The sequence below is a fragment of the Caenorhabditis elegans genome, chromosome II (assembly GCF_000002985.6).
Source record: "Caenorhabditis elegans chromosome II".
Lineage (NCBI taxonomy): Eukaryota > Metazoa > Nematoda > Chromadorea > Rhabditida > Rhabditidae > Caenorhabditis > Caenorhabditis elegans.
Window position 1 is genome coordinate 6,928,233 of NC_003280.10, and position 23,184 is coordinate 6,951,416.

At 35.1% G+C, this 23,184-nt stretch overlaps 2 protein-coding genes, 1 non-coding gene and 1 pseudogene across 10 annotated transcripts, besides 1 other annotated feature; 2 read left to right on the forward strand and 2 right to left on the reverse strand.

Moving 5' to 3' along the window:
• Nucleotides 1-530: 530 nt before the first annotated feature.
• Nucleotides 531-19,668, forward strand: flcn-1 (the record flags this gene model as incomplete). Of its 7 annotated transcripts, none has more annotated exons than NM_001330952.3 (17): nucleotides 531-627; nucleotides 1,074-1,174; nucleotides 2,395-2,474; nucleotides 2,525-2,628; nucleotides 2,683-2,767; nucleotides 3,383-3,560; nucleotides 3,980-4,046; nucleotides 4,095-4,169; nucleotides 4,215-4,347; nucleotides 4,782-4,904; nucleotides 5,853-5,923; nucleotides 12,517-12,598; nucleotides 14,480-14,545; nucleotides 16,494-16,616; nucleotides 17,897-18,018; nucleotides 18,199-18,565; nucleotides 18,613-19,668. In NM_001330952.3, the coding sequence occupies 16 exons, from the start codon at nucleotides 1,081-1,083 to the stop codon at nucleotides 18,712-18,714; spliced, it is 1,872 nt and encodes a 623-aa protein (NP_001317868.1). The 7 variants fall into 7 exon arrangements, with proteins under 7 accessions (NP_001317868.1, NP_001293480.1, NP_001263661.1 ...); NM_001306551.4 differs by having other exon boundaries at nucleotides 538-627; nucleotides 3,971-4,046; NM_001276732.2 differs by having other exon boundaries at nucleotides 538-627; nucleotides 3,971-4,046; nucleotides 16,506-16,616.
• Nucleotides 10,353-10,637, reverse strand: F22D3.5 (annotated as a pseudogene). The gene is made up of 3 exons: nucleotides 10,595-10,637; nucleotides 10,450-10,547; nucleotides 10,353-10,400 (listed from the first exon to the last, which is right to left on the reverse strand). Coding segments are annotated over exons 1-3 (189 nt in total).
• Nucleotides 15,653-15,789, forward strand: mir-8192. Its single transcript, NR_051302.2, has one exon — nucleotides 15,709-15,786. It is a non-coding gene; the product is annotated as a pre-microRNA mir-8192 (primary transcript).
• Nucleotides 15,653-15,789, forward strand: a primary transcript.
• On the reverse strand, nucleotides 19,623-23,068 carry malt-1 (Mucosa-associated lymphoid tissue lymphoma translocation protein 1). The gene is made up of 14 exons (NM_063023.9): nucleotides 22,946-23,068; nucleotides 22,811-22,892; nucleotides 22,673-22,763; nucleotides 22,345-22,513; nucleotides 22,142-22,302; nucleotides 21,869-22,092; nucleotides 21,474-21,573; nucleotides 21,313-21,425; nucleotides 21,191-21,264; nucleotides 20,869-20,983; nucleotides 20,725-20,821; nucleotides 20,502-20,651; nucleotides 20,122-20,210; nucleotides 19,623-20,076 (listed from the first exon to the last, which is right to left on the reverse strand). Exons 1-14 carry the CDS (start codon nucleotides 23,065-23,067, stop codon nucleotides 19,744-19,746), a joined length of 1,920 nt encoding a protein of 639 aa, NP_495424.2. The 5' UTR covers nucleotide 23,068; the 3' UTR covers nucleotides 19,623-19,743.
• Between the last annotated feature and the right edge of the window lie 116 nt (nucleotides 23,069-23,184).

Below are 23,184 nucleotides of genomic sequence, written 5' to 3' on the forward strand. Positions count from 1 at the left end.
TTTAAAGTGGCACACATTTTTTCTTGTCGCCATGAGCTCTAGTTTCAGTTGCCATCGGAAACATCCACAATTTCTGAGGGAATTTTTGCATGATCTTCTTAGCCACGTCGTGGGTCAATACACGTTGATACCCAACATTCTGAATATTTTCTTTTTTTGAAGATTTTTCTTGTTTCTCAAAATGAAGTTGGCGAAACTCCAAGATATTTCAATTTTAATCGCCAAAATTCAAAAATTTTATATTTTGATATAGTCAACAGTTTTTTTCGAAGTAAAAAGTGCTCCAAACGTTAAAAAATTCACCTGTCTGTGATTCGTGTTATACTGCGTCATATCATGTGACTGGCGCCTGAATTGTTTTGTGTCGTGTTACTCTCTAACTCTCTTCACTCTTCACATGCATTTCAACTATTCACAAGCCTGCATCACATTCTGCGTCTTACATTTTTCTTCAATCTCTTACATTTTTTACTCTCTTGGTGCCACTTCTAAAAATGTGTAGTAATTTTTTTAGTACTAAATATATTAAATTTGCAGATATTCATCCACCAATTCCTGGTGAGAATCTCTATTCGACTGCGTCTCTTCATTTGTTACAATACCATCGTCTTTCAACATATAGATAAAGTAAGTTGTTGAAATAATTAAATCTGTTGTGACGAAATAACTTTTCGCAAAATCTAGCTGATTTTCAGCTTATTAAATTTCAAAAATACCTTCGTTTTTTCCCAAAAATGAACACGAAAAAAATTTAAATTTTGCAAGTTTAAAAAGCTTGTTGCAGTCCTAGTGTAATTTTTGAAAAAAAAGTAATTAAACAAATTTATGATTTTTAGGTTAGCGTCAGGCTAACAGATTTTTTTTCGCTCATTTTTATTCGGAAAAAAATCGAAAAAAAAGAAAATTCTCCACTTCGGGTTCAGTTTTAGGGAAAAATTATAGACTAAATTTATTTTTACACGAAAAAAGTCATTTTAGACTTTTTCAAACTAGATCAGTTAAAAATTTGCGAAATGTTGTTTTTATTTTGTTTAAAATAAATTTTAAAAAAAATCAAATTCATGTTTTTACAGAATTCAAATGCAAGCAGTAATAGCACTTTGTCACTTTTGTGAAAACCACGGACCAAGAGTTGTTATGACTTGTCAGCCAATGCGAGACGTTGATGATAAAGGTGAGAAGGAAATAATTTTCAAATTTCAATTATGTTTTAAATACACTAAATTCAAAATGAGATTGTGAATAGAGTAAGGTAGTAGATACTGTTAAAAAAAAGAACAAAAATAGCATCTCGTAATGCGCCATAAAAGTCGCAGAAAAAATTGGTCTAAAAACACTTAAAACGGTTGTTTCAATTTTGGACCAAAAAATGATAATTTAAAATTTTTTTGCTCAAAAACCCCATTTTTGCCAAAAGAAAACTCTAAAAATAAATGAAAATCATGCAAAAATCTTGCCAAATTTGATTGGCTCTGAAATTTTTTGTCAAATAATTCACTGAAAAACCCTCTAAACAATTTTTAAATTTTCCGTAAAAGCTCGCCAAAAAACGGAGATCTTCTAGAGAATTAAAATTCAGAATGTTTGCTTTATGCCCATTTAGTCAAGAATTCGCAACGAATAATTAAAAATTTTTTTAAAAAAGGTCTACATTTCTCGAAAATATATAATTTGTCGCCGATGTTTTTTTTAATTTGAGACAGAAATCGGCAAAAAAAACCAAAAATCTAATAGTTATGGGGAGTAATAAAATTTGGGACAGAAACATACCTCCTCTAATAACCCATAGACCACGACGAAATTTAAAACTAATCAATAGTATCCATAGTTCATTGAATATGATTTTATGGAGCCGAGAAAAATGTATACTGAACATGAAAAGGTCTCATTTTGGCAGAGATAACCACCGGACGAAAAAAAAGATGTGCAGCCAACGGTCTCTCGTTGTCTACGGTCTCTCGTGTTCTCGTAATCTATTTTTTCTTACTGCTAAACAAGCAGAATGTCTCTGGAGACGAAGAGAATATAATGATGGACTGTTTTCATATATTTCATAATAAATGGAACAGCTGAGAAAGAAAATATGCAAAGATATTTTAACAACACACTGCAACTTGCCATTAAAATTTTTTTTTAGTTTACTAAAAACTCAGGAAACATAATTGGAAAGAAATATACAAATGTATTATATTGAAGACTTAGGCTGAATTTCAGTTTATAACTCTTCTAAATAAGATTTCCGGTTATTCGTGTTTTAAAAAAGTGTGCAAGACACGATTTGGAAAAAAACAGGAATCTAGAATTTGATAAAATTAACTTTTTTTCACGAAAATATATTGAGTTAAAAAATTAAATCTATGTGTAAGAACTAATTTTTATTTAAATAAATTTCAGGCGCTTCATGTACAGCTTCAACATCATTAGGACCATCTACAAGTAGCTCACCTCCAGGAATAATAGTTCCTTTAATAAAGGTTCGATAATAATACCAATTTAATTAATAATTTTCATTTTAAAATTTCAGTTCGATGGTGAATGTGTTGTAAAGGAAAAAACTAACACAGAAGATGGCACATCTTATCCCCATTATGGGAATTGTACAAAGTTTACAATTGATACGGAGGACAGGTAATTGAAAAATTAATGTTTTTTTTTTTTAATATTTTAATTAATTTATATTAGATGCTCGGCATGCTCCTCATTTCGAAATGGACCTTGCCTTCTGTCAAATGATCATCAAACAAAAACGAGCTACATCTCTTCAGAGGTAATTTTTTTCAAAACACAACAAAAAACAACAAAAAAAAATTTTGGAAAGGAAGACGAAAAAAGTTTCCCAAAAAAACACGAAAAACACTTTAAAATTTCCAAAAACCGAAATGTTTTTTTTCAAGCTCAAAACGTTATTTTGAGCAAAACTGCTCTCTAGATATAATTTCAATTGTAATTTTTTGAAAAAAAAAAACTGTAAAATTTAATAATTTATGACTAAGAAGCAATTTTTGCCAAAAACACGAAAAAACAAAAAAAAATGGAGAACTTTTTGTAAGAAATTAATAGAAGCTTGAAACGTTTTTGAAAACTTTAATACTTTGATTTCAATGTTTTTTTTTAAAGAAAAAACTGTAAAATTTCGAAAAGCTTTCAAGCTAGGGACAGGTTACCAGAATTTTTCGCCTTGTTTTAAAGTACAATTAAAAAAGTTTTAAAACAATTTTTGCTAACGATGAAAAATAAAGTTGATGAAGAAACATTTAAAAAAATGGCTAAAATTTCAAACTATTTTCTAAAAATCAATTTTTCTCAAAATATCGGAAAAGTGAAAAATCTACTACGCCGACGGGATGTCAATTCGGTTTTTGTAAATATTCTTAATTTTCAGGTAGCACTTCAAGATCGAGTATACGAACGGGTGAAAAATGCGTGCTTACGGTCTCTAAGCTGTGAAGTGTCGGCTGCTTCAAAGAAAAATCCCGTACAACCTCCGCCTCCACCGTTATCAAGGTCTACAACACCCAGAAAGATTCATCCATATGTGATACACGAGGAACCGTTACATGGTTAATTTTATTTCTATTTTAAAACATTTAAAAGTGGAGTAGTGTATGTTGGTTTTTGTCCTGAATGACACAAAACAGTCAATATACCGAATTTAACTGTAAAAACAGCCTTACAAGTTTTTTTTTCCAACTTTTTAATGATTTTTTTTTAATTTGCGAAGAAAAATTTTGAAGTCTCAAAAATCCTAAAAATTATAAAATAGAGAAAAATGGAGAAAAAAATTAAAAAAGACAAAAAAATGGTCGCTCATTTGCTCGGGAATTCAATAATGCAATTTTTAAATTAGTATTTAAATTTTTTACATTTATATTCTGTAAATTGAGACTGTTCTCTATAATTTAATGCAAAAATTCCACAAAAGACGCTACTTCACCTTTAAATTAAAAGAATTTAACTCACTGTGCTGAAGATTTTTCAGGAACAAGGATTCCGCCATCGTCCACAGTACTTCAAGAACCTATTGAAGATGGAGCTTTTGAGCAACCGTTAGTTTTGAAGATTTCTGAAATTTATTTTGAAAATATTGATTTCAGAGCAGCAGAAGAAGCGGACGGTTATGTGATATTTGGAGATACCGACAATGGATTTTGTTTTGCTTATATATTTCGGTAATTAAAAAGCATATCAAATTCATTTCTTTAAAAAAATTTCAGATTAGCAGATGCGAAAGCGCGAGGATTCTACCGATTGTTTTCGTTGATTGTCGTTAGCAATGATCTTACATTTTTAACAAATAATTTTGAATATTTCAAAACAACGCTGGGTGGAATAAAAAACGATCTTCAGGTAAATCAATTTCAAAATATTAAAGGTGGAGTACCGTCGACACTTTTAATAGCCGAAAAATCCGAATATCATATAAAAAACTTCGAACAATAATTTCTGTCAAAGTTTTGGTAAATTACAAAGTTCTCATGGAACTGGATTTTTTAAATTTCTAGCATTGCTGAAACCCCTAGAACGTTTAAAAAAAACAATTGGAACGCAGTTGAAATATAAAACTCTTTAAAACTTTTTTTGGTTGCTTTCAAAAAATTATGATAAGTAAAAACCGTGTTTTCGCCATTTTTTTGAGTAAATAAAAATTGTTTTAGAAGTTTTACCATGATATTTGCACATTAGAATCATAAATGCGGTTTCAAACAATTTCCCCGTTGAAGGCACTCCACCTTAAGTAACAATTAAAACATATTCTTTAAAAATAATAATTCAATTTTTAGAAATTGGCTCAAGACGTATTCAGCAGAGAAATTGATACTGGCGAGAAGTTATCGGAAGATGATATACACAAACCAGAATTTCAAAAATTGGTTGGAAAAATGCCAAGTTGGTATAGAAGAAAGGTAAGCAAACGGTAGTTGTCATTTGAAAATTATCAAGCAAAAAATATCGATTGAAAAAAGTGAGAGTACGCAGAGAAATGATGATGAATGACTCGCGCATGCATTTTTTGTTGACAGTCTTCAGAAAAAAACAGAGGAGCAAAAATGGAAATTGAGGGTTGAGAGATAGTAAGATTCAGAAATGGTAGTAGAACCGAGAAGAAAAATTAAATAACATCAATATTTGAACATATAATATCAATAGGAGCAATTAGTTTGACTAGATAAATTCTAGATTCAATGAATATTTTAACGAATAATATAAGATACCAAATCACGTAGTGTGAGAACTGATTATAGGGAAAAATATTACACACTTGCACATATATACCAATTACTAGTCATATGATGTAGTCTTGCAAAGTCGAAAATTGATAATAGGTTATATTGCAAAACTTTTTTTTTGGGTGAATGTAACTTCAAATTTATCACACTATAGAGAATGCCGATAAGAGAGTGAGAGACGGAGAAGCATTGCCTGGAGGTCCCCTGCCCAAGCAGTTTCATAGTTAAAATTATCGGCCACGGCCTGAGAAGATCGATAGTTATACATACCCGTTGAAAAATATTGAAAAGTATAAATTATTTTCGGATAAACTCAAATTAAACGTAGTTTAGAACAATTCAAATTGTAATATTCTCCATTTACAAAAAAAAAGCTTGATTTATAAAACAAGTATACGGTACCCGGTCTCGACACGATTGAAAATGTTTTAAAGACTACAGTAATCCTTTCAACGTTTTGTTTCTTCCTCATTTTTTTAATGTAAAATTTTCATTTTTAATGCTTTAGATTTTGACAGAAAAAGTAAAATATCGAGGAGAGGGCTACTGTAGTCTTGAACGGCGCCTTCATTAAAAAAGTTTCGGTTGTGTAAAATCACATTACTCAAGACTTTCAAATTTCAGATAGCCATCGACACGGATCGAAATCTGACAGTTGTGACAGCAAATAATGATATCTGGGTGCAATTACACAGGTAAGAGTTGTTTTAAAAATAAATAAATAATTTGGAACCACTTTTCTTTTTGATTTCGTAAGAGAACGGCTGGCCATTTGTTGCCTTCCAACGAAATTCAATATCTTTTGACTGTTGATCCCTCTTTCTTAAATTTCGAATTGTATTTCCTCATTTCCTTCATCTTTACTTTGACTATTTCATGATTGACAGAACCATCACTTTTCGGTATAGAATGTTCTCACTCAACCATGTCGTATTTCTTCCTGTAATCAAACCATTTTTTCCGACTGTCTAGATTGTATTGTGAAATAGGAGACTAGAAGCGAGTTTAGGCCGGTCTCTTTGTCGACAAAATGGGAAAGGTAATTATTAGAGTGGAAACGACGCAATGGCACGTTTCCATGCGAAAATAACAAACTGGCAGGTTGTTGTCTGGTTTTAATGTGATTTCAATTGTATGACCTTACATTTTGAAGCTCACCTCAATTAACTCAGCCTATGGACTGAATAGAAATCTGGGTTAGGCGATGTTAAGAATAAAAGTAAAAATTAGGTAAATTTTTTAATTTCGAACACACAATTGACTCGTTTTTTCGGTATAATTAAAACTAATTGATTACTTTTGCTCCTTGTAGGCAATTTATGTGCAGGATATTAGCGTTGATCTTATTTCGATAAAGTCCCTCGTCAATGTCATTTCTTGTTCAATATTTTTCGAGGTCTCTGTTGGGTCCTCCGAAAAACCACAACGAGAGAGGGAAATTCGACACGAGTTGAGCAAACAAACATGAAGAGCGAGGGAAAAGAGTCAGGGTGGTGGTTTTTAAGAACGAGTGCGGATTTCTGCTCTACGGGAGGTATCAACATTTCCATTTTGTTTTGAACCTTATCGTTCAATCATTGGACGCCGCGGAAGAAGTCTAGCTCTCACTCTATCCTCATCATAGTGCGTCTTGATGTTTATTTGACAAGGCAGAGCGTCAATTGTGTATGTCTGGTGCGGAGGATCGATAAGTGTGGTATTTTGATTATATGGTACTTCATGTTGTTTTCTTCCCGTTATTTCTTTTCCCTGCTGGCGCCCCGATGTAATGATATTCGTTTCACAAGACCACACATGAAGTGAACGTCGCGTCGAGGAATAATAACACATAGTCGGGTAGATTACAAACAAATAAGAACAACAAAAGCAGGTGTTCCAAAATATTTGTTTGCTCGATTAGGTGTCTTTTCCAGATTTGCAGTTAATATAATTGGATGGAATGATCTTTTTTGTATTTGTTAAGAGAGGAGATTCATGAATAATATTCTGAGATCTAGTTTTCAAAAATGTGTTCTTCTGAATTCAGTTTCCCATGAGACGTTATTGAATGCAATTTCGACTATTTGAAAGGTTTCTAAAACCCCCATTGTGCGTTTTTCCTCGTTTCTTCTTTGTACCAGCCAACGTTTTTTGCCCTCCGGAAAGCTATTGAAGTTTGGGTGAATGACTCTCTTCCCTTCTTGGCTGTAGCATTCCATGCAAAATTAATGAAGGCCCGTAGTCACTGAGCTGCACAGAAGTTGGTTTTTTTCCTACTCTTAATTTCGAAACTATTCCAAAAATATTTATGGCATAAATTAGAGAGGAAATTGAAGACAGTTCCTAGATTGGTCAACAGTGCGCCGTGGCTAATTTACATTATTTTTCTCACATTTATCGATCTATCTGTCTTCGCAGTCCGTCTGCTATATCCTTCTGGTTTTATGGGTTCAATGGCGTTGTCGAATTTTCGTCGTGCAGATGTTACTCGCAGAAGATAATGCTGGGAACACATGGTCTTGTGGTCATTATAAATGCTAACGATAGATAGTTCAAAAAAATCGCATTAGGCCCCTTTTGACACAAGGAGACAAAAGTATTTCCTGCTATCTCTATTTCTCTCGCCTAATTTTTGTCTCAAATGTCTCTGTCCTCTATTCTGATAACAGCTGTGCTCACAGGTGACATAAAAGGCAAATAGCTCATAATTTAGTGACACCAGGATATCCCTCTTCTCTCTCCCTTATTCTTATTCTACGCCGATCATTGATGAGCAACGGACACGCACATGGACGGCCTAATGGACGTACGGATTTGAGAAACGAAAAGGATTTGTGTGTGTCTAGTTTGGTCTGTAGCAGGATAATTCATGAGAAAGTCATTCTTCGAATTGTCAACGCCGTCTGCGAAACTAAATCCAGTTGAGAGTAGCAATATTAATAATTTATGAATAATTCGCTTTTATTTGTATTTAAATGTGATCCCTCTCTCAGTCTGAAATTTTTTGAACACATAAAACTGCTGACAGAAGACAATATTCTCCAAGGATAGATGTCTATCAGATAGGTGCGAGATAAGTGGTCCAAGGCTGCTGCCACCTCATTCCCTTTCTGATTAGCCCGGGAAAAAAGTGATGTTACTCTTTCTCTAATAACCGCTGCGAATGTTGCCATCTATCTTCCTCTTTTCTAGTGGGTGCGCGGATGGCAGATTCAAGAAATTGATGATAAACTTGCGTTTACACTCACACACAACAGCTGACAACGGCCTCCGTGACTTGGAAAAGGCCTAAATGGATATTCGAGCCGCGTCTGTTCAGGTTGCGGTCCTCCGTGTCTATCTCTTCTGAATGTTACCCTCTATTACTTGACTACAATACCACACCTGTCCGTTGGAGATGCCTCTAGGAATGATGTCATTCGGTTACAAGAAAGAGTTATCATCATGGGTCGGAGCATCCGTCTAGCGTATGAGAGATTGTAGTAATAAAGAGCAAAAAAGATGCTAGACGATTTATGAACCAAGTGTTTAAATTACATTGAATGCACTATAAAAACATGTTCCTACTGTCAAATGGGATCGAGTTTAAGTATTGATGTTTGTGGGATCCTAGATCCTCATTATTGGATAAATTGAAACTGAAAATCATTCGTTTGCTCAAATGCTCTACTCTTTCATTTCCTCATTGGATTATTTCCGTCTCAAGCTATCCATTTTCAGAAAGCATACATTTGGTTAGAGAAGCTAGATGATCAAAGATCAAGAGGCAACCGAATCAGGCAGTAGAAAAATAATATTTGTATATGTGTCCTCTCGCGCTCTATTATGTTATACTACCTCGGTGTGTGTGTGTGTATGTGTGCAAAATGTCGTACAAATATTAGAAGCGTTAGTCCTCGTCTATGATCTTTTGCGCAGAGTATGAGGAAACAGTAATTTCATATTCAATACGCGTTACTCATATGTTCTTTGAAACCATCATCCTTCCGGTTTTTTTAAAAATTATAGTGAGGAATCAGCGGATAACTTCAGCCGATCAGGAATTTCCAAATTTGCTGGAAATAAGATTCCTTTTCTGAGTTTGCTCCGAAACTATTTTTTTTTCATACTTTAGATTTCGGAGCAATACTGTACAAGATCATTCGAAATGTAGCACATTTAATGTGTTTTAAGTTTGTTCCTCATCTATTTAACAAGAAAAAAAAGACACATTGCACAGCAGGTAGAAGAACGATAATTGATATATTGTTGGGTTTCGACTAGCCACACGAAATGTGAGAAGATTGAACTCGGTGAGCAAAAATGGATGTATCCTAATGAGCATCCTTAGGAAATGTCTTTCATAAAACCGCTGAGCATTCTCGGAATATCCGATCTTAACAGTTGGAAAATGTAATCCGATGGTCAAGAATCAAAAGGTTAAATGAGCAACGAAACAGATCAAGTAACTATTATATTTATCTGAGTGCATACATGCTGAGTCTCACCCTCTCGCAAGGGCCAGGTGTGGCAAGGTCCGAGCCGACAGTGGGCTGTAGCAAATCACTTCGTGTAGAAATTTGACCTTTCGTCATCTGCTTTGCTTATTGGTTAACAATTTTGAGCCATACAGTAATAAAAAGTGCAAAACGAATAAACTACGAATTTTTATAGTTTAGTGTAATATCACATCCTACAAAAAGTTTGTGAACGATTGGACTCGTTATTTTCCTCAGATAAATCGAACCACGCAGGCGCCGCTCCAAACCACGCAGGCAACGCGTACAAACCACGCTCAAGAATGCCAGTCCCTGCGTGGTTTCAACGCGTTGCCTGCGTGGTTTGGAGGCGACGCCTGCGTGGTCTTGCAGCAATGGCAGTTCGCAGCCCGCTCCTTCCCCTTCCTACCGTTTAACCATATAAAACGCAAATTACGATTGTTTCTCAAAAATATTGTTTATTTATAAACTAAAAAAACAAAAATTACCAAAAAAGTCACGAAATTTACAGAAAATCTGACTAATTGTGATGAAATTCCTAACAAAATCTGACAGAAAAAAAATCGAAAAATAAGTACAAAATTCTAACAACGAAAATCTCAAAAATAACAACAAAAAAAGGTTGAAAAAATTTACGTCTATTAGCCAGTTGTTTTCGTCCCAGTGATCAGTGTGATGAAGTTTCCTTTTCCTTGCTCATGTTTTTGCGTTCAAACTGAAAATTATTGATTTTTGGAAATACAAATAGAAAATACGGTGCTTACAATTTTTGATCCACCTGTCGGGAGAAAACGTCTCCAAAATCAGCACTCAAAGACTTCGAGCTGACACTGAAGATGTGAAGGAGCTCTGGAGGAATTGTCTGAAAAATAAACTATTGTAGCTAAATCCGGGGATTTCACAACTTACAGTTTTCGGTTTCCTTTCTGGGTTTACGGGCTGGGGTTGACATATTTAGCTGAAAATATATATTTAGTTTCATAAAGACATGGAAACAAACATTAAAGTGCTTTTCGCAAGAAAAAAGACGGGTAAAGCAATTAAATTGGGAAAAAAAATTAAAAGAAAAGGTTGTCCGAGAGGAGTACGCAGCCATTGGCCTAGGGAACCCGCGCGTGGCTGAACGTTGGCTGCCTGCGTGGTATGTAGGCGTCGCCTGCGTGGTTTTGCAGCCACTGCCCACAGCTGCCCACCGTTGAGTCGCCTGCGTGGTTTCTAGGCGTCACCTGCGTGCTTTTTGGTTGCCTGCGTGGTCTTGACGCGTTGCCTGAGTGGTGGGCAGTCACCTGCGTGGTTTGGAGCGGCGCCTGCGTGGTTCGATTTATCTGAGTCAGGATAATTGACGACAAAAAAACACAGATTGGCTCAACTTATCTGCACAATACAAATGCTAATTTTTCATTTGAAAGAACAACTTGTATTGTTTTTTTTCTTTTTCAAAAAAAAAAGATTGTCGCCACATAAATATGTTCGCTCCCTTCCTTTGTCCTGGATATGTTGTTGTTCCGCTTTGTCGCGTGCGCATATCGTTAATGAACATCTTCACGCATCGATTCACGGTCGGTAGTTACTCAAGAGAAGAAGAAGACGAAGATGGAAGAGGAAAAAGACAAGTGTGTCTAATTTCGTACTTTTGTCGCTTTTTCCTGGGCTGATGATTCGCTTCTTCTCCTTCTGTTGCCACTCATCTACCCAAAAAGCGTGTACATCCGAAGACGATGAATTCATGTAGTGTGAAAAGGTGCTGAAAAGCCGGGAATTCTTGTTGGGGAATGAAGAATGAGCACTTTTTCAATGAATTTTTCTGGTTTGGTGTTTCAAATTCAGATTACGAATATCTTCAGATGCCTAATGTAATTAAATTATACTGTTAGAATATACAATATTGCATCATTTTAATCAAATAGTCTAATTTTTTTTAAATCTACGTTTCCCCCTATTATAGTATATTTTATATTCGAATCAATACCGAGAAGGTGATCTTTTGTTCAGCTGTTATGGACAGTAAAAATGTGTATTTATTTTGAAGGGCAAGAGAAAGAGGCTGCCTGCTGAGAAAAGGAATCGTCACCTTCTTGACCCATTGTTACCCTACCACTAGGGCGGCTGATGGTGGCAAAGAGTCCAATTACCACTGAATTAGCATAATTAGAACGCGTGGATTTATGTTTCTGGTTGATTGGCCAAATGGCTGGGAGTATGGTAATAATAGACGGAATCTTGTAAGAAAGTTGCAATTTATGATGCAATACGGACATTGGCAGATGTTTGTTAGCTGTAACCTTTTTTTGTTTTCATACTTGTTTGTTTGTTTGTTTGGTTCTAGAAGAAGGTTTTTGTGCCAATGTCCTTGATTCATAATTTGTTTACGACAGAAAAGTGGAACAAGTAAACTGCTCATAACTGATAAATTTTCTACCTTTTAATTAAACTAGTGGGCTCACTTTCGTTTCATCATGTTAATTTGCGTCAAAGATACTGTACCCGGTCTCGACACGGCAAGTTTTGTCAAATTTCAAAAAATTGTGTGCCTTTAATGAGTACTGTAGTTTGAATTTTTGTTGATGCAGAATTTTCATTGATTTACCATTGTTTTTTGATAAAAACACCTTTTTAAACATTTAAATTGACTGAAAATCTTTTTAAAACATCAACACAAAAACTGACAAATTACAGTACTCTTGAAAAGCGCATGCATTCTTGCATTTAACATTTTTCGCGTCCACTTATTTTTTGACAATCTTTCTCTCCCAACTCTCTTGTCCATCGCTCAATTTTCATATTAATGTTTTTTACCCCCTAAAATTCAACTAATATGGTTTAATTTTCAGGCATATGATGTGGACTCTTCGCTCTCCAACTCTGGCATGTCTCGATCAGGTTATGGAAGGGAAACCAACACAGGATATGATGGTGAGTGAATCCATTTGAATCGGTAAAAGTTGTGTGTATGCGACATACTCAGTGAGACACGGCGGAAGGATACTGGTAATTGGTTTGGTTATGCTACATGTTGGCGGCTAGCAAGCTTTTGCTCAGCGACTGCTACTGGTGCACAATGGCAATTATTATTGTTATTATTGTGGTGGAGCCTACAAAATAGACGTCGTTGCTCATTGAACTTTTTTGACTTTTCAGTTTCTAAAGTCAGAAAATAGATATTTTTGAGATAGTTAATTCCAGGCTTTAAAGTAAACATGGAAAAGAGAAGGAAATTTAGATTTTTCTTACAGCAACTATGACCCCTCTCATTTACATCTTCACTTCTTGTTGGTGTGTGTGTGAGTGTGCGGCGTGTGTGTGTGTAGTGAGTGAGAATTTGTTTGAAACACATAAAATTTATACACACACAAATAGGACGGAAGAGGTCTTCTCGCCACACATATATCGCTCACAGGAATAAGACTGAGTGGGAACGAAAAGAGACAAAACTAAAGAGAGAGTAGGGCAAGTATTATTTGTCTGTTTTGTGGATGAGAGGTGAGAAAAGTTTGACGAGGCGGAAGGAGGAGGCGGCGGTGACGGCCAAATAAATACCAAAAGATCTATCGAAAAACGGTTTGAAGGATCAATTTAGTCATTTCGAAGATCTCCCCTCGCCCACCCTGAAAATGTTTTCCCATTGGCTCAAGGAAGCTGCTCTTCGAACTTAAAAGAGCAACGTGTCTTCTTTTGATGATTTTGAAGTAGGCGACAAAGGCTCTACTTCTCAACATCTCTCAATATCTTTTCGTTTTCTCTTTCTTCTCTTTCTCACATACATACACACAACTCATTGTCGATTCTATGCTCAATTATTCTAAATTAGGCATACGCTAGACTACACATTCGATTACACACGCTCGCTCACTCGCTACAAGATGTTTTTTTAGAATGGTAGATTTATGTTTAAAAAAGAGTCAATTTATAATAGGAACATGTTTGATAAAATCAACAGAGGGTAACAATTTAAATACGAAAAACTTCATAAAAATGAACGAAGAAAAATATTTGAAGAGCATTGATCAAGTTGGCTGAGACAAATTGTGACCTTCTTCCCCTGAAAAGTAGTTGATAATTGCTTTATGGCATCTCCATCTTTTAGTTTATTGTTGGTCGTTTGCCTTCTTTCTCTCTCTCACTGCTTCCTAATACCCTTTCCTCCGTCTTTGTTTGGGTGGTATTATATGGTTTTGTACGAAGCTCTTCCCTTTTTCCCCTCCCTCTTCTCATCGTTTCTCAGTGTCGGCGGAGCGCACCAACACCAAAAGTCATGATTTGAGAAGGACGTTCCCTAGAGAATTCAACAGAGTAGTCAACGGGGAAGAGCGAAAAAAATTTCAGATTGTGGTGTGTTTGTATGTGTCAGTTGAAGATGGCAAATCTAAGTCTGATTTGGATAAGATTAGCCGCCAACATGTATAACGTCAAGCTAAGAAAGATCTAGAGGACATCTGTAATCCGGAGGGTTTTGGGAAAAAGTAGCAAATCCCCTGTACTTATCCGCACGAATATATTATGTGGAAAAAACGCGCTTCGCGGACATTTTAAAAGGCTCCGCCTCCTACAGTTGGGTCTCGTTAGGTGTTTGATGGCAACGCTGTAAAATCAAACGTGTTCAATTATCATCGCAGATTTCGCCGATTTGAAAGCAATTTTCAAGTTTTTTTTTTGTTATTTCCCTACGAGACCCAACTGTAGGGGGCGGAGCCTTTTAAATTGGGTATTGGTTCCCAAATCGAAAATGTTTCTACGTCCTCATAATAAAATGAAAATAATAATGATGTTGTGAAATAATTTTTTAAATAATTTCAGGTGCTCTTGGAACTGGAGGAATCCCAAATTGTGGAACTCGAACTGAGGCATCCAAACCAACACCTGGTAAGTCAAATATTCGGCTCGGTCATACTGTTAGCGCGCGGAACTCAGTTTAAAGCTGAGAGGCGAGACCACCGCACAAAAAACATGTCGCTTCACTCACTATTTACTCAATCCTCAAAAAGGCAGTCATCTCGTCGCCTTTTTTTTCCCCTTTTCGCTTCTAGCCCTCGTCCTCTCTTTGAAAAAATTGACGTTTTGCACGTTTTATTTAATATTGTTCCCAAAAAATCTGATCCATAATTTATTGTTCTCTGAACTTTGAATCTCTTTTTTGGTTATTTTTTGATTCTCAAGTCGTCTATATTTAGCTTCAATATGACTGAATGGTTGAGTTGAACAGCAAACGGACATTTTCTATTCCGTCTGTCTTTGATGACAAGTGTTCGAGGGGTACATACTCTACTAACTGCTCTCTAGTTGCAGTAGCAGGTGTTGATTCAAAAAAAGAATGAACACAGAGAAAAAGAAAGATAGTAAGTAGTGAATCACTCATTTTATTTTTCATTCTATTTCTTCATTCAATGTATTTTCTTTTTCTCTCCTTAGATAATATTTCAGTGCACATGTTGATGTGTTCTTACATCTGTCGCCAATAATGAATCATTTTTTATCAAAGATTGAAAAGAAATTATTGAGAAATTGTGCATTTTCGAATAGAACGTTTGATGAAACACAACAAAAATACGTAGCAAATGTTTCGAGACCACTATCTTCAAAGTGCTACACACATTTTCTTTATCAGTTCTCTCTCTCTCTCTCTCCCTCATCTGCATTATTTCGAAACTCCTTCACAGATGACTAGGACTGATACAGACATTTTTTGTTCAATAATTTTTCACGACTGAATGAATTTTAATATCTCAAAATTCTCATTTTTGACGTATCGGATGAATTAATTTCTATCGCATGCATAAGCTCTATGTCTCTTTGCACTTGAAAAACCTTCCAGATGGTCTGAAAAGCCTCTACCTCTTCATTTCCCCTTCTTTTTGTTCATCGCCGTGCTCTGTGAGACATGTCTGCGTCTCTTCGTCTCCATGTTCTCTAGCCTAACTCCGCCCATCCCGCTCGGCCCGCCGGCCGTCGATCCGTCGTTCGCTCTCCGCCGTCTCGTCGTTGCCTCGATTAGGGGGCGGGTACGTCCTCCTCTCACTTCGATCGGCCGGTCGAGCGAGTCTCAGTCGGCCGTGGCGGTGCGTTGATGCCTGCTTGTGTGGCCGAAAGAGACTCATTGGGCCTGCTCCGTGAATGTTGTTTTTTATTTCAAATTTAATGTAGTCGATAATAATTATCTATTAATAAAAACCATCGTAAATTCATTCGACATTTTATAGAATGAGTATATTTTGATTATAAAACAAAGTGTAGACTGATTGACGCCACCCTTTTAAATTTGTTTATTTCTCTCACCTCAGAGAGTACATACAATCAGTCATTTTGTATTTGTTGCCATTTTGATTAGTATATTCTTTATTTCCTTTGCTCTTTTTCCGAATTCTCTTGCATTTAAATAATTCTCACCGCCAGAAAACTTGCACGCAGTAGACCGATTCAATATCCCGGTACAATATCAACTGAAGAGTATGTGTATTGCTTCTGTATCATCATCTGTGGCTATTCAAAACGAAAAAATTCTGCGTGAAGAGATGCCACTGATCATTGAAATTCAGAACATTCCTCCATCTTTTATGATGCGTGTTCATGAAAAAAATGAGTCCGCGCTTGCAACTGAGCCAGATGATTTTGAAGGCTGCGAGAATGAAACCATAAAGGGCAAGGTATGTAGACTATTGAGATCGAACAACTTTTATTAAATACTAGATTGAATGTAAACGGAGGATAAGCCTTTGACAAAAAGAGAAGTCAGCCATGTGAATTTTATGGGTGGAATTGAGTAAAAAACAGTATGACCGAGAATTTATAAGAACAGTACCATCAATTCAGACAGTTTGGATTTCAGGTTTCAATGGCCCAGTTGGCGAATCTCAAGATCATCGCAACTCAACTAAATACTTGCAGCGAGCCTGGTGATCTGGATCTTTTAATTCGTCATATTGTCACTGGAGGACAGGTTCGTCAATTAAATATAATATAATCAGAAAAATCTCCACCGCAGCGTTAATATTTATGATTTTATAATGACCGTATCGTTAACGCGCATTTCTGATCATCTTATCAAATCGCACTTGCCCACGAAAAATCGTATCAATACCGTATCCCGGTTATTTCGTCCAAAAAGCATACAAAATGGTAGAGAAAAATAATAAACTAGAGTTCATTTGATTTTTTCTAATTACAAAAGCCCCGGAAATTCTAAAAGTTGAGCTAGTCATGTTCTCCCAATATTTTTCCATTAAAATTTAGTGAGAGAAAAAAATTGATCTATCTAAAAATAATGTTTATTTAAATTGAAACAATTGAAAAGTTCTTAAAAAATTGTCTGAAAGTTGAAATTTTCTTTTTTAATTTTTTTTCCGGCAATTTCCAACCTTCGGAACATTTTTGAGCACTTTTTCAATTTTTCCAACTAAATAAAAAACAAATTTTCAGATAAAGCAAATATTTTTTCTATTTAGCTCATCTTGTTGAATTGCAATGTCGACAAGATCGAATTTTCGTGACTTGCTGACATTATTTTAAAAGTGCCCCTCTAAAAGCGCCTTAGCCTTGTCGTAGCAATTAAATAACAAGCTGCATTCTCGTTTCTCTTTGACAGAAAGCTCCGTTTTATTACCTAAGCGCAAGAAGTGAGACTCGTAAAAATGTTAGACGAACCCCGCGCCGAGACATTATTGTGAATTGGCGAGCTACGGAGCGGTGATTTGTGATCGGATCGTGAGAATCAACCGTATTCATAGGTACTGTATGCGCATTTTGATGTCATTATTGGTGGGATAATGGATGTGGAATGAGGCGGACGCCACAAATAACTACACTCATTTTTACCATTCCAAATTCCCTGTTTATGTCAAGTATTTGAGTTCCTTCCGAAAAACATTATGCCAGCAATAATAATAGAAAACCACCAGATGTCAGGGACCAAGATAAGTCTGTTTGGAGAATAGAAAAATTGAAAAGTGGGAAGAGAAGAAGAAGAAGAAGATGCATAATAAATCTATTCCTCTGTAACGTTTCCAAAAATGTTTTGCTCAGACTTGCATCAAAAAGGGAAGAAAAAGAGTCAGCGGTAGTAGAAAGAAAAAAATGGAAGATTTATTTATTTCGTTTTGCTCCAGTCTTCTTAATATTTCCGAAATTGTTTAGATTTGAAGCTTTTGTCGCTCGCAGAAATTTATTGCTATTTGAAAAATTTTAAATTTTGCTAAAAACTTCTATATATTTTTCTTTCAGGTTGTCGTCGAATCGCGCGAAAAAGAATATTGCCGTCAATTCTTGCTTGCCATCTCGAATTTACTCCCAATTGGATGCATTAAATTGGCAACATACAAGGAACAGTACCTGCCCGAATACAGGTGAACTTTTGTTCTTTGGTCATCTTAGTTATGAGCATGTTTGACCAGACAAAGGTGTAGTACTCATCGGGCGGAAAGGATGATGTATTCATTGTTTGACTAGACATTTGCTCCTTAGGATATCGGATCAAAACACAAATGATCAAACTATATACATACGTTCATATTAATTTTTTGCAGCTCTCGATTCAATCTCATTGGAGGCCCTCACAACATGGACATTCCACTCGAAGTTTCGGATGTAATGGTTTTTCGTGTTTCACCACGGGATGTTTCGATTGTTGATATCGAACAAATGTCGCTTGTGAACTGCGTCATTGAAGTTCGTCGTCGTCCGGAGAATGACGGATCGAATGGACCACTTCCCCGTATCGTGAACCGCTACCGTGATTTGCTTCTCGACTCAGATGTGACGGATACTATTCTCGAAACTGCACTTCGCACGACACGTGAAGGATGGATGCTCAAAGCAAAGATCTGCTACCAAATGACCAAACAGCTTTCACATCCCCAAGTATTCGAACACATCACCGGATGCGGCGTTGAGGTGCGTTTTCAATTTCCGCTGAATTATAAAAATTTATTTATTTTCAGGATCAACAAGTTGTTTCATACTGGACAGCTGGACTCTCGAATGCATACAAACTACATGTTCTTACTTCAATCCAACAGTCTCAAACCTCTACTGCTCGTTGATTTGTTCGATTCTTCAGTTGGCTTCATTATTTTTTGCAAGACGGCTGTGCCGTTTTATGCTCTTCATCTGGCTGTGCATCGTCGTAGTTGTCGTAGATAGTTTTACATACTTGTGCAAGCTTTTTCAAACTTTCAATCACTTCAATTTTCAAAACACAAAAAAATTTGACCCATTTTGTGCTACCCACTTCTTTGACTCGTTTCTCACAAACGTTATTCTACATTATCTATTCTGCGTTATTATCACTTCCCGTTCTCTTTTAATCATATTCATAATAACCCACCTCATGTGTTTCTTCTCCTCAATTTCCTTGACTCATAATATGATTTTTTTCTTACATTCTAAACATCTCGTTTTTCTTTTTTTTTCTATTGAATTCTTCAAAGTGTGTAGTCGTTCTAGCCGATTCCTCTTTCTCTCCTGATCCCCAATTAGGTTGAGTTGTCTGGTATTTTCATCATCTTCCAATCTGTCCAATTATTTGCCGTTTTCATTGGCTTGTTTTGTTTTTCCGGTAGCATCTCCAAAAACCAAATCCGTTTCCGTAATTTTCCCTACCTCAAAAAACGCGTTGCGCAGAGAATACTGTTACTGCCACGCCCCTTTATGCCCCCGGAGGGTTCATAAAATCTCCATTTGTTTTAATAGGCATCGGTGATATTCATGTACTATTCGCCGCGTTACACAATCGAGCTTTTTCACCCACAATACCATCTCTAAATAAGCATCTCTTCTCTCCACACCGTCCAATCATTTTCTCTATATATTGACGCGAAAATCTCTTTCTCATCCTTTTTGTCGTTTCTTTCCCATTGCTTTGTCTGTTTCATTCATTCACGATGGCGTATTCGTTCATTTTTTTCTCCTTCCATCGGTTTATTCGTTTTATATTAATTCATACACCATTACTTTACGCATTTTATTCATTGTAAAATAAATGAGATTTCGTTTCATTAGTACTACATTTCAATTGGCAAAAATAATTAATAATGGATTTTCGGACCCGTAGGTGTTCACATGGCAATGCATTACTGTAGACATTTGATTCTTGTAATCAAAATATGACCAATATCAACATTCTTCATCTCAATCGTCTTCTCTGGATCATCAACGTGTCTTAAATGAACTTCACATGTCAATCCGGCTTCTTTCTTGATTTTTTGTAATCCTGATAGAATCCATAACATTGAGACACCTTCTTCATCATCATTATATTCTCGAACATCAGAACAATGAAGCTCTTCAGGAAATTCAACAAATGCTCGATGATTCAATGCATTTTCACTTAATTCTTCATTTTCTCCCATATCGGTGTCTTCCTGGCAAGGACGGAAGTCTGATATTGATGCGAATACGTAAACCTGAATATTTTATACTTTAAAGAATTGAGGACATTTTCTAGAAACCTTGTTTGTGAAATTTCCACAAAATTGAAACCAAATCGTAGCGACTAATTGTTGAGTTTCAAAACGAATTGTTGCAGGCGTTGGGAGTTCTGGAAAATATTATACAATTGAAGAAAAATAGTACTTTATCAGTTCAATTTTGAATTGAATAGTCAGTTTTGAAAAAAAATCCTATGAATATTGATCAGCATTTCTCTGGAATTTGAATGCTAGGAAACCTTCTACTTTGGAAATTTTCTAAAGTTCCAAATTTTAATATTTCAAAATTCAAAATACCAACATTTTTGGAAACTTCTGAAAATTCCAAAAATTTCTAAAACTAGATACTATTTAATGCAATTTTGAAGACACAAGTTCCAGAGAAAAATCAAAAATCTCACCATGCATAAGTCTCCAATGTATAGTATGATTATCAAATGAAGCAGTATGTCCATCGAATATTAATGGATCTGCCAGACTTCTGGGATGTGTTAATGTACTTCGAATCTCGGGAACTTGAAGATCACAAACTTTTTGATCATCCCCAATATCTGCAAAAAATATAAATCAGAGTAGAAACTTTGGATAGTGTATAGTTCTCAGAGAAAAAGTTCATATACTTACCTAATAGTACTTTATTCAACATATCAATAACAGATATTTCCAATTGAACATGATTCTTCAAATATTTCATAAAGACACCATTCACTTCTCCTTTAACCTGAAAATAATCAATTTTTATAAACTTTTTTCAAATGAAAAAGAAACCTCATATGCTCCGACTCCACCGCTTGTAGAGTATCCATAAACCATATTTCTATGGGCTCGATGGAATTTTTTGAATTGTTCTGAATATTCCACAAATGCACTGATCGCATCATATCTGGAAATATTCAACTGTTCAAGCTGGCGATTTTTCTAAATACCGTATACTAAAGTTTTGGCATACTGCCAAATTTTTGGCAAATGTGGAATTTGAGAAATTTGTTGCCGGTTTTCAAATAAAAATGTTCTGATCATAATATCTTTTCGAATTATTTTAAATTTAACGAATTTGACAGAGTTACGCGAATTCAGTTTTAATACTTACGGAACAAATTTTCTGCAGACATCAAGAAGAAGCAAGTTCAGATCAGGAGTTTTATGACGGAAAATTGACAAAAGCTGGAATTGGATTTAGATTCTCTAAATATAGTTTTTATAGGTATTTACCCAATCCATACTCATTGAATGTTGTGGTTGATGAGCATCTGCTGGAGCATCAACACCAAGTAAATAACATTGACCATTCACTTCAAATCCATGACCAACAAAATAGAATACAGCTAAATTAAGTGTTCTTTTTTATATTTTTAAAAATCAAATATACCTACCGTATACTCCATTTCCAATCAATTTCTGATAAACTCTAATAAAATATCTCATTTCATCAAGTGTCAGATCAGCGAGAGTTACTGTTTTGTAGTTCATTTTCTGAAATAAAAAATTATTGAAGGAGGAGTAGTGCTAGTGGGGTAATTGTTAAAAAATCACGCTTGTGGTACTCAAATTGTATACTTTTAAATATTTTTGAAACTTTTTATTCCCAGTAAAACATTTAAATTATTCAGTTTTCACAAGCCAAAATGTTTAGTAAGTTCGGCATTTTACCAAAACTTTGGCTGAAAATTTTTAAAATACCCTATTAATCTGTCATTTTGGAGTATTATGATTGTATTTATTCAGATATGGAATTTCAAATATTTCTCCAAATTCAAAAAAGTGTCACCTGTAGTGCATCGGCCAAAGTTTGTGCATCACAATGAGGTGTTCTCAATTCAGGTAAATGTACATATGAACAATTACTCATAATAAGTGCAACTTTATCTGCTGCTCGAAGAGTTATATCCAAATTTGGACGAACTGGTGAAACTTTGTTCTCTGGCTTTTCTTGATCTTCTGCCAAAATTTGAGACAACCGTCCCATTTCATATTTCTTACACGATTCACATACTGTAAGTATTTCAGGTTAATATACTTTTCTGGAAATAAGTGAACTAACATTCGTCGTCTCTTATACAAGATGTTACATCAACATATTCTGATTCGATAACTGAGCTAAATTGTTTTCCAGCTTTTCGATAAATTTCCGAATATGGTGAGCCTTCCCGAATCTCATTCTTCGCTACACATTTATATTGATGTTCATTCGAGCATTTACATCTAAAAATCTCAGTCTTATTTATTATAAACTTCTTTTTTAACCTTAAAATTGTGTAAACTCTTCCAATATGCACCGGCTCTTTTGAGCCTTTTGTAAACCATTTTATCTCGGGACATGGAAATCCTTGAGCTTTGCATTCCAATTTAATATTTCCTTCGTCAATTTCTTTTGTAACTTGTTGTTCCGGATCAGGTATCCACCGTAGAGGCTCTTAAAATGGATATTTTTAAATTTCCGCTTGAATGGTGGCCTAGAAAATCACACATGGACTAGCTTTCTCATGACATGAACTCCTCTCGGACAAAATAACATTTAATTATTTTATTAGAATTATTTTAAATTTTATTTGGATTTATTTTTAATACTCACTGAATTTTCGTCGCAAATGAAATTGAATTGAATCGAATTCATCTTCATATGTTCTTGAAAGAAACTGCAATCTCGCTAGTAAGCTTCCAACCTGAAATAAGTATTTAATTTCTTCTCCGATTTTCTTTCTTTAATTACCGTTTGTCCGCGATTCCCCCATTTTCTGAGCACTTGTTCACAGCATTTTTCTCTCTTCAAAAAACTCTCAATTTCTGTGGATCTAAAGATAATTTATTAGAAAAATTATTTTTTTAAATTTAATTTAAAACTCACTTCATATAATAAATCGGGTCCTCATCGAATTCCACAATTTTAATCCAAATGTTATCTTTTTGAAGTTCTTCTGATAAAATTTTAAATATTCGTACAGGTAACTCCGCCAAGTTTGTGTTCATTCTGAAATTGGGGTTCAAGAAATTTATTTTTGATTTTTAAAATAGAGAAAAATTTTTTTTTTAAATTGCTGCCAATTTTGCTCTATTCAAAAAATATCAAGCTAAAATATTCAGTAA

Excerpts from the sequence above, each read along its gene's own strand:
- malt-1 (NM_063023.9), bottom strand. The coding sequence starts at position 23,067 with ATGAACACAAACTTGGCGGAGTTACCTGTACGAATATTTAAAATTTTA. Across the intron at positions 22,893-22,945 it reads GACCCGATTTATTATATGAA|ATCCACAGAAATTGAGAGTT; the intron begins GTGAGTTTTAAA and ends AATTATCTTTAG. Across the intron at positions 20,211-20,501 it reads ACATTGGAGACTTATGCATG|AACTCCCAACGCCTGCAACA; the intron begins GTGAGATTTTTG and ends AATATTTTCCAG.